This window comes from Mytilus californianus, unplaced genomic scaffold (genome assembly GCF_021869535.1).
Source record: "Mytilus californianus isolate M0D057914Y unplaced genomic scaffold, xbMytCali1.0.p SCAF_5, whole genome shotgun sequence".
Lineage (NCBI taxonomy): Eukaryota > Metazoa > Mollusca > Bivalvia > Mytilida > Mytilidae > Mytilus > Mytilus californianus.
The window spans coordinates 13,170,333-13,181,939 of NW_026262701.1; the positions used below are offsets into that span (position 1 = coordinate 13,170,333).

Genomic DNA, 11,607 nt, shown 5'->3' on the forward strand with positions numbered 1-11,607 from the left:
TTATTGCCAATTTGAAGGATTTTGTACACAAAAACTATTGTAGGTGGTAGAGATGCAAATTAATGCTTTAAAAAGATCAATCTGTTATCTTTTTATGGAACTATTTTCAAATGGTATTTGCACCTACCATAATCCACTGTTTTCTGAAAAATTGTCTTTAATTTATAAAGCTTACAAATATCTCTTAGATCCATACTATAATTTGAGTATAAGCACGTATATAAGATGCAAAAAATCCTAAAGCAGTCATCTACATTTAGCCTTTTAAGGGCCGCCGAAACAGGTGTAAACAATTAAAATATACCAACTTTGCCATGTTTTGTCTTCTCAAATATAGAGTTCATTTCTTTTGTTTATTTTCAACTGGCTATCAGCCTGAGTCATATTACGATATTAATAAATATATTCACAAATAAAAAGATCAGTTGATAACTATATATGAATTAAAAGTAATATTAAATCCAGTCGACGTCGATAAACTATTCAATACCTTTTGGGGTTGTAATAGAAATAAGCATCCGTCAATGTGATTGCTTATTTATTATTAATTAATTACTCAAAGTAATACGCAAAAATGATAAATTAGAGTCAGAGTTTGGCACTTTTTCAATTAGATATTCTGTATTGGGAGAGTGTTGCGCTATCTGCACGTTAGTAACCTTTTGTGGTCGAAATGTGACCTTGTTCAAGGCCATGATTCTGAGCTTCTTTTGTTTAAACCCGAAATTTTCTTCGGAAAATGCCAGTGACAAGTCAGGAATATGACAGTTGTTTCCTGCTTGTTTCGTTGATTGATTGCGTTTATTTTATCAGTTTTTATTGACTTCCCTTTTTTGGATTCTACCTTGGAGTTTTTGTTATTTTTTTTTTGTATATCGGTAGTATATTACAAATATCTCGATCTCCATCCTGATTGATCAATTTTGTAGAACTTATGCTTTTGTATTATCCAAATTGATTTGTTTTTTAATTCTTCCTCGATCTGCATACATATATGCATAAGATGTTAAGCAGACACAAATAAAGACTTATGTCTCTACTGAATAAAAAATGTATTATCACAAATCCTGAACTCGAATGATAATTCAAAAAGGGGAAGTCCATAAAATCAGACAGAACCAAATGATCGACTATATCAACCAATTGAACGAATGGAAAACAACTGTCATATTCCTTACTTGGTACAGGCATTGTCCGAAGAAAATAGTGGGTTCAACCTGTTTGTATTGCTAGCTAAACCTCCCACTTGTATGACAGTCGTATATTGTTGAGATGACTTGAGAATTGTACACTTCATACGCGGGTGAAGTTGGTGTAGCGCTGCTAAGGTGAGAAAAATTTATAATTTCAAAATGGAAATCGTCTCGTTTGTCATAGATTCTGGTACTGAGATGACCGCCGGAGTCAAATTCGAGGTAAATGTCTTAAATTGAGGAGGATGAAGCTGTGTCTGTGGTTTCTTAAATCTCTAGTTCTGGAAGATATATTAATGGGACTCAATCTGAAAAGTTTTGATTGATAATGGAGAGAACATCATCAATATGTATATACATGTATGTGAATGAACTCATCATACATAACAGGCTTAAAATTTTGAACGCCAGACCCGAGTTTCGTCTACAAAAGACTCATCTGTGACGCTCGAATTAAAAAAGTTTAAAAAAAAGGTGAAATAAAGTACGATGTTGAAGAGCATTGAGGACCCAAAGTTCCGAAAGGTTTTGTCAAAGACAGTTAAGGTAATCTATTCCTGGGGTAGAAAATCCTTAGTATTTCGAAAAATTAAAAGTTTTGTAAACAGAGAATTTGTTATTATGACCAGATCAATGATACTTCATGTCAACTCAAAAATGTTAACTATTGGGGTGATAATACCCCCAGGCAGGAAACCTCCACCAGCAGTGGCATCGACCCAGTGGTTGTAGAAAAACTCATCATAGACACCAGGCTACACGCTACACGCGCGTTTTTGTCTACAGAAGACCCATAAGTGACGCTCGAATCAAAAAAGTTTAAAAGGCCAAATAAAGTACGATATTGAATACCATGCAGGACCCAAAATTCCGAAAGGTTTTGCAAAATACAGCTAATGTAATCTATTTCTGGGGCAGATAATCCTTAGCATTTCAAAGATTCAAAGTTAATTAAATGATCTAGCTTCTCTGAGATATTCTTGTTTTTACAACGTCACTATCTTAAAGATGTTCATAAGACATTAGTCTGTCTGATATTAGTATACGTTTACAAAGATGTTTATGTGTTTAAATATATCTTTTCGTAAGGCCTTCAATTGTATCTATTTCGCCAAAACAAAATAGGCGTGAAATCGTCATTTTAGATTAATAACGTTATTTTTCTACATATGTATGACGTCATAGTGACATTTCTGAGTTTACTTTTGTATGAAATTAACCTGTAAAAAGTATCCACACACTTCATTATAAATGTGTGTCCGCTTATACAACGAAACCACAAATCTAAATTTTAGAAAACTTTCTCGGAATATATATGTGTTTTGTGTACTATTGTTTGTCTGTTGTTCTTTTTCTTTTTTAGCCATAGCGTTATCTTTTTTTTTTAAACTTATGAGTTTGAATGTCCCTTTGGTATCTTTCGCCTCTCTTTCACCATATAATACCATTGTACACCTCTTATTTTTTTTAACTGAATTATTTTGGATCGAACTGTTCCCTTAGACATTGATGAATTTTGTCATTGCTTTATCTGTGAGACCCATTTTATATACGCAACTTCTCCTTTCTTGTGCTTTACGTTAGCATATTATGGATTTTGACATTGCTTTCCTGAAGGGTATATGCATTTTGTATCCGCACTTCCTCCTTAACCCTTATTAGAATTTATTGAAACTTTCTCAGAAACTTCACTGTATAATGCTTTTATTCGTCTCTTATTTTGTTTTCCTTTATCCGAATTCAAGCAAATGATAAGACATTGCTTTATTTAGGGGTAGGGTATCATTTTGTGAGTTATGTTCTCATAAATTGTAGTTATAGTGTCCTTAAGTTTGTCATATTGCTGGTACCTGGGCTGTGCAGGTTTATTGTGTTTTACATTTATGACATGTGATCTGGATAGGCAAAATAAAGTTTTACCTCGCCATTTGCTGTACCTGTACCAAGTCAGGATATCTGGTTCCCCTATTGTTCGATGTGTTTTTCTAATTTTGCGGGAGGAGGAGGGGGTAAATGTTGGTGGTTGTTGTGGCCTGGTTAACTTTCAAATACTTTTTCATTCTGGTTATCCTTTTAATGTATAATTCTATGTGCATAATAATTAAGACCACGAGACCATGCGTGAAATATTTTAATTATAAGGTTCTGGACAAATATAAAAGAAAGTTACTATTTTTTGTCTAGTCGTCGGGTTTCAACAAACCATTTTGTACGCTGCTTGCTCATTCTACAAAATAAAAGACAAGTTATTATGTTTTGATCGATATGTATAAATATAAGTGTAACCCAAGGCTACAGAAAATTGCATGTGTGATATAATCATTTGATCTTTATTTCAGTGTATATTACTTCCAGGATTAAACATATATTATATCAAATAGTGTATACTTATTTCAAATAAGGAATTAGGTCATATAGTATAAATGCCTTATAGGTACAATTTTATCGAGACAACGTTTTCATTGGTTTGTCTTTTCCTATATTTATATTGTACTGTATGTTTAATAAAATGAATTATGACATGACTCTTGTTCGTTTTTCTCGAATTATTTTTATGTATATGAAGATAAAGAGATGTGGTATGATTGCCAATGAGACAATTATCCACCCACAAAGTTGAAATGAAGAGGTTGTGTGTATATTTTAATTTTAACTTCTTTGTAAAAGAGAGACGAAAGATACCAAAGGGACAGTCAAATTCATAGATCGAAAACAAACTGACAACGCCATGGCCAAAAATAAAAAGACAAACAGACAAATAATAGTACAGATGACACAACATAGAAAAGTAAAGACTAAGCAACACGAACCCCACCAAAAACTGGAGGTGGTCTCAGGTGCTCCGGAAGGGTAAGCAGATCCTGCTCCACATGTGGCACCCGTCATGTTGCTTATATTATAACAAATCCGGTAAATAGTCTAATTCGGTAGGTCACATTCGTGAAAAGGGAAGGGTATTGTAGTTACAACATAAGGAACATATCCGATATCATCTGTGAAACGGTTATTCCATAACGGTCAACTAACTCGTGATGGCGTCCGTAAACGAAGGGATGATTTCAAGTTCACCATTTGGAACTCTTTGTTCTTGCAAGGTTTTGTTGGAATAAACTATCTAAAAGGTCAAATTTTATACCTTGTTCCACCAGTGTTCTTCAAAGGTTTATTTAGCGTCGTATTATGTTATTTTATATGTTTACTCAATCATATTTACTCTGTTGAACCTTATATTTTATTAGATGAAGACTGATTTATCTTACATATTCAAAAAATAATATATTTCAAAGTTAAATGATATCATATGCAGTGATTAACAACTGTGGTTAACATAGTCACATTTGAAATAAACTCAATAACATAGAAATTGAAATAAAAGTGTTTAGAACATTTGAAAGGATTTTTTTCACTTTGGTTTCGGGAGTTAATATAAAAACTCATATAGGATGAACATTAGTAGTCAGCTTGTAAAAGTAAAAGCTGGAAGCTGCAACAACTACTTGAAAAGCTCAAATTACCTATCTACTTGCAGCCGCCGGATGTTCCTGCTGATCCATTGTCATTGCTTGCTGTGCCTTGTTCATAAGGTTTCACACCATTGTAATTACCACTGCAAAATTAAGGGAGTGTATTTTTAAATTCGTTTGAACTATATGATTCAGAAGTCGATCAAGAAAAATCCATTTACATTATATGCACATGCGTTTATTAAGTTACTTGTGAAATGACTGGAATAAAATTGAGAATGGAAATGGGGAATGTGTCAAAGAGACAACAACCCGACCACAGAACAGACAACAGCAGAAGGCCACCAACAGGTCTTCAATGCAGCGAGAAATTCCCGCACCCGGAGGCGTCCTTCAGCTGGCCCCTAAAGTCTATTTGTATAGCAAGACAGTATCCAGTTTAGCTCTTACAAAATATTCGTATCCTGCTAATGCCAATCTAATGACCTCATCAACTGGTGTCCATAGCAAGACCTGCTTATAAAGTCACATTATAGAACTGAACGTTCTCGACTTTCATTTGATTGAGAACGTGTCATGTTTAACGTCAAAAATTTGTTTGACATGGTACATAATCTGAAATAAGTTCTTGAAACAAACATATTAAAATGTTATTACTCACAAATATATACCATATTTCAATCCAAGGTAAAGATCAACAAATCTTTCAAATGAAATGATGGATGGTAGTTACTGTGAATAGAAATATTGTGCAGAAATTAAATGAAAGAAATAATAAAACTCCATTCGGAGTACAGTCCCAATTTCATGACCCTCTGTCAACGTTCTAACTGATACCGTACTCCTATTGGAAGTGGTAAATATGGCAAATGTTAAGTGATGCAAATTTTGTAACTAATGTAATATAACAAAGTTCCGCTATTGAAAAGTCTTACTTTCTTGTAATCAGAAACAGACAAAATAGTTTTAAAGAAAGAAAACAAAATACAACTATTACAGATCTTTTTTTATGTTTTTTAACACTTAATGTAATGTAAAAGATATTAATTATATATCTATGTAAATTATTAGCTTATTTGAACGTAAAAACTCACCCTGGTCCATAGTTGCATACTAAGAATTTGACATTCAGTTCTTAAAGTAAGATGGTAAATTATTCATAGTAGCACAACTTCCTACGGCACATCCAAGCTTGGTACTGTCAGCCCAGACAACCTGTTGACGAAATATTATAAAAAGATATTATGAAAAGATTGATCGAATCAATTAGCGCAACATAGTAGCCCCATATATGCCCTTTTGAGGGCGAGACGAAATTGATAAGCTTTTGATATGCGATGCCTAAAAAAAAATGGCATAACCTGCCGATTGCAGCACTCTCATAAAACATGTCTGGAATTTAACATCATATTTGACTTATCATGTAAAATCAAACCAAAGATAGCCCGTTAATTTCTCTGCATGGGCATGTATGGTACTAATACCTTTTGGAATTCTGTGTCCGAAACGATTTTCTGATTTGGCCGTCCTCGGTGGACAAAGTATGGTACAAGAAAAGAAGCGTGACATTTTCTTACACTTTGTAATGATACACTTGAAGTCTCGAATTAAAAAGATAGTTAGAGTTTTTATGATTAACCATGGCTGAATTCCTTTACAGCATGCCTTCTGACCTTCTTTTATGCAAATTCAACATTTTTTAACCGTAATGTTATTTATCTGAAGAAGTCAATAGCACCTAGGTTGTGTCTGAAAAAGTAATGATTCGGTGAATGTCTTTTTTTTATACTTTCAAAGAAATGGAGCAGCAAATCCCGACGAAGACGCAACAGGCAATAGATATCAGCAACTAAAACAATAACTTTTCTTGTGATTGTCACATATTTCTAAAAGAGAGGCGAAATATACTAGAGGGATATTCAAACTCATAAGTCGAATATAAACTGACAACGCCATGGCAAAAAAAGAAAAAGACCAACAGACAAACAATAGTACACAAAACATAACATAGAAAACTAAAGACGAACCCCACCAAAGACTGGGGGTAAGTCTTTAATCTTTACCTATTAGTTCAATAGTAAAACCCAGTTCAATGCCTTTAACGTGCAACATAATATCACAATTGCTTCGTTCCTTGAATGGTAGGAATACAAATTTATTGATACTTAATATTCTCACCTGTGTATAGTGTCCACACACTCCACTGCATGAATTAGACGCATAATCGTAGTCTTTCTTTTCATTGACCCATGATGCAACACCGCTGTCCAAATATCCATAAGAACCTATCAAAACATTTATTAATATATTAAACTGATGAATATGAATCTGTTTACTGTTGGCAACTGTATGTTACCCATTGTATGTTACCCTCTGTATGTTACCCTCTGTGTTTTGGTTATTTGTGTCTTTGGGTTACTGTCTAATAAATGTATACTCGTGAGGAGGATACAGAAGTGTTATGAGGATGATCCGTCAGGTATTGAGAGTCTACTTTCAGGGACACATGTTCGGTGGTATTAATATAGAATTTTACTCCGATTTCATTTAGCACGACACGGGTTTCTCTTATATTTTTTTTTTCAACGGTCACTCTCGACTACATCAATCGAATCAGACAGTGTTTTGATTGTTTGCAGCAATATTAACCGCACATCATTTGTCATAAACTTTAATTTCATAAAGTTCTGTCTTTGAATTTTGAATTTCCGATTGATAAATAAAAGCATTGATTCAAATATGACAGATAAGTCACATACCTTCATAAATAAGTTTTCAATAAAGAAGAATGTATCATTATAAGGCGACGATTTTACCCCTTGAATATAAATATCAAAATGTGATATAAATCTTACTATCAAGTAACAATATTCTTAATATGTTAACAAGATATATGCTTGTCAAATATTTGTATTCATATTTTAATATTTGATTTAATGCTGGAAACTTCTGGCTTTCTGGTTTAACTCAAAAATGCCAAAACGTTCTCATTTTGAGATATAGTCATTAATTCTTATACAACTATACTTTGAAAATGTCGACATAATAATAGTTTAAGTGCGAGACACAGTGGATAAGCGTTTGTACGATGATAATTGACTTACTTGTTGTAACGTAAATATTTTCACCGACGTAGTAGAAACTGCTTGCCTGTGATGACCTTGCACTGTTGTGACTCCAGACGCATTTATTAGCGTAAGTCTGAGCTACAGAAGCTAATTCATTGCTCCAGGTCTACAGAGAAAATGTTAAAAGGTAAAACAACCAATGTTTAATACAAATTAATTATTATAAAAAAATCAACGAAAATACTGGTGGAATGAAGTTATTGGTATACACATGCCTATATCAGGCTTTTATGTATGTAGATAAAGAATTGCACAATTTGTGCAAGTATGAATAAAATAAAATGTGGGGATAACATTAAGTTAAAAGTGAGTTCCTCTTTGGTTTGAGCATTTCCTAAACGTAAGTATTAGGTTTTGGATTTTAAATAGTTCTGTGTTAATTTCTACTTAATGCTACTAATTCTGTTTGTTCCTCCTGAAAGTTAAATTTGCATTTTAAATTTTAATGTAACTTTTGGATTAGTATTCATGTGAAAACAAACTTTGTTATTTACCTATTTCAATTAAACATCATATAGAAATAGGACCACAATAAACAATTTCCAGTCGTAATTTAATATGTTCCCGAATTTTGTGCGCATGACATGTGTTCTGTGGTCATCTAAATCAGGTATTCCACTAAAACCAATACTGAAAAGTCAAAATATAAAACACTTATGAACACCAAAACCAAAAATACTAATTTAAAACATCTAATGCCAACTGGAGATATCATATGGCAAAATCAAAGGTACTTTTATTTAAATCATTTGCACCACGTGACTTTGTCCCTTTTGATCAAATTACTTCCCTTAGCCCAAGATTGAAAATATAATTTATTATAGATTTGCGGATAATCCAGTCCTTTTCCGTCATATATCTAAAACTAATGTATCTTTAAAAACTTTCTTTGGCGGATATTTACAAAAATGCTGTGTAATTCTAAGGGAAAATGCTTAAAATTTGACTTTTTACGAAATGGGAAGGTTGAAATCATCATGTTTTTAAAAGAATTTGGCCGAAAACTTAAGAAAGCAGGTAAGTTAAAAGTTATTTAACTTTAAAATTCAACCTACAAGGTGTTTCCCTATAAAAGGCTATATGCGAACAAATCATGAACAATATCTTCTTGCATGTGTATTTCTGTTTCGAATCTTGATATTTCACGATTTAACGTCATTTTATTTGATCTTATATAGCAATTACACAATGGTTACGCTTCCGATTTTTAAACTAAAAAGGCCGAAAGATTTCAGAGTAGACAATGTCCATTTGTACACGGACAGAAGCCTAAAACATGTACAATTCACCTATATGCGAACAAATTGTTCATTCGACATAGGTACTTGCATATTGGCATTTTTATAAAAAGGGCTTATATAATCCTATTGTAATGGCTGCCGTCATGATAAGGCAAAATGGCCGCTATGCAAATTAGCAAATAACCCCAAATTTTGCCATATGTTCAGCCTTAGTAAGATTATGCAGTCAAAGTGTACTGAAGCACTGACTTCTTGTATCCGCGTGGACTGACATTCAACAAGCAGCGGTAAAGACCACGTGGTAGTAATATAAACGTGCGATACTTTTTTTTCTAGCGGTTATTGATTATTTATAATGAAGATTACATTTCTCATGTCAATTTCTAAAAAAAAGTAATTAAAAATTCTAAACTTCACAGGCACCAATTTATATTGTTTTATTATTATTTTCTTACCAATCACAATGTAAGGAAAAAGTCCTTTATATTATCATTGTCTGAAATTTGCTTTGTTAAGCCTGTAATGAAAGTCCTGGAAGTAACATAATGGGGATCCTATGTTCAAACGTCAGTGTCATCAAAATTAAGGTTCTGTCTGTATAGTAAGTATTCAATATACATCAACAACTTTGTCAAACCTTCATGGAAGTTTAAGAAACTTGGGCAGAAGATTTTATTTGATTAAAAGACTGTATCCAGAGTTTTTTCTTCATCATTATTAAGTATTTTACTGATAAGTGGACTATAATAGTTTTTCTTGGCAGTTGACATTTAGATACAGTGTAAGGTTTTTTGACATCAATAACTTTATCAAACCTTCATAGAATTCTTAAAAACTTCGAAAGATATCTCTTCGTGATAAAAATACATTTTCCAGAGCAAAAGCAGACTTAATTTATTTTTCAGTTAAAATTTACACATATATGTCTGGATTTAATTTTAACTGCATCAAAAACTTTATATCATGGAATTTTTACAAAACTTAAACAGAATTTTTTTTACTGATAAATGAACTTATTTTTTGGCAGTCAGTATTAGACTTTTACGTTTACAGTAGCAATCACAGACGATATACAGGGTTCTGTGGAGCCCACTCCAAATATTTTTGGTTTAATTTTTCAGCCAAAAATCGAGACATACCAAAAAATTTTAGTTTTTATTAATTTGGGCAATATACATCCAGGCTCCTTAAGTCTCTAGTTATCCTCAGTAGGAACTGATTACCCTTCAGGAGCACCTGAGTTCATCCCTAAATTTTTGTCTATTCTGAGACTATTGCAGAATGAGGGACACTAGGATTACTATCTGGCGCATTAATTATTTGTATAAAGCTTTATATATCAGAAGGAAGAAGACCTGGATGCTTCATACCTTGAATGCAGATACAAAGTTTCTGTATGTCAAATGTCTATTCTCCTTGACCTCATTTTCATCGTTCAGCAACTGCTTGAAAAAACCCAACTTTATTATGAGTAACAGGATAACTATATTTGGTATATAGGGTCCTTGCAAGGTCAACATGTCCGTCAGACAGGGTTCATGGATCAGTGATGAAGGTTAAGTTTTCATGGTCAAGTCTGCATCTCATATATTATAAGCAATAGGTCAACTATTTAGGGTATAGAATGATTGTAATGTATGCTTGGCTGACTGCCAGGTTTCATCTGACCTTGAACTCATATTCATGGTTCATTTGCCAATTTCAAATTTTTGTAGTTTGGTCGGTTTCTCAGACACTATAAGCAAAAGGTCAACTACATTTGGTGTATGGAAAGACAGCAAGGTGTACATGTCTGTCTGGCAGGGTTCATCTAACCTTGACCTCATTTTATGGTTCATAAGTCAATGTTAATATTTAAGGGTTATGGCTGTTTTTCAGATACTATAAGCTATATGTCAACTATATTTGATGTATGGAACAATTTCATGTGTACATGTTGTCTGGTGTGTTTCATCTAACCTTGACCTCATTTTTATGGTTCATTGGTTCAATGTATTAAATCCATTCTCAGGAACTTCCTGAAATTTGGTATCGGATAGCAAGTGAGCATGCTATACTGTGTGATGCCTTTTCGTATTCATCCCTCATCACAACCAAATACTTATTAATTTATTTCTAATATATTCTTGCACATAATAGCCATGTATGAAATTTTTTTCATCACATTTTTCTCTTGAACTAAGAATCAGAGTAACATAAAATCTAATATCAAGCTTTGTTTGAGTATGGTATACTGTGTGATGTGTTTTCACATCCATCACCCATCAAATTAGTGTTATCGTCTTGAATATGCATGAAATATTTGCCACTGGACGTTAAGCAACCAACAATCAATCAATCAATCAAATTAGTGTTAACAGAATTCTTATAGCGGGGATATCATTTGTGAGCAATAGCTCATAGTTCAACTTGTATATCCTTAAATGAAAAATTTAAATTAGTTTAATAAGAGTGCACAAGCTGAAATGTCTCAGCTATTTAACTGATCCTGATTGAATTGATGTTGAAAGTCTTTAAGATAAAGGCTTTACTACAAGTATCACATAAACTTAACATTATCAATGATCAATGTAAATAAGGT

The 11,607-nt window shown here is 32.9% G+C and overlaps 1 protein-coding gene across 1 annotated transcript; it reads right to left on the bottom strand.

Annotated features, from left to right (window-relative positions):
* Positions 1-3,308: 3,308 nt before the first annotated feature.
* On the bottom strand, positions 3,309-9,669 carry LOC127701822 (GLIPR1-like protein 1). The gene is made up of 7 exons (XM_052205789.1): positions 9,664-9,669; positions 7,762-7,891; positions 6,836-6,942; positions 5,812-5,872; positions 5,752-5,770; positions 4,709-4,800; positions 3,309-3,420 (listed from the first exon to the last, which is right to left on the bottom strand). The coding sequence occupies exons 1-6, from the start codon at positions 9,667-9,669 to the stop codon at positions 4,713-4,715; spliced, it is 411 nt and encodes a 136-aa protein (XP_052061749.1). The 3' UTR covers positions 3,309-3,420; positions 4,709-4,712.
* Between the last annotated feature and the right edge of the window lie 1,938 nt (positions 9,670-11,607).

Bases quoted from the DNA above. Each gene is read 5' to 3' on its own strand.
- LOC127701822 (XM_052205789.1), bottom strand. The intron at 6,943-7,761 runs GTAAGTCAATTA...ATGTTTTGATAG, and splicing joins AAATATTTACGTTACAACAA to GTTCTTATGGATATTTGGAC. The intron at 5,873-6,835 runs GTGAGAATATTA...TTTCGTCAACAG, and splicing joins TGTGTGGACACTATACACAG to GTTGTCTGGGCTGACAGTAC.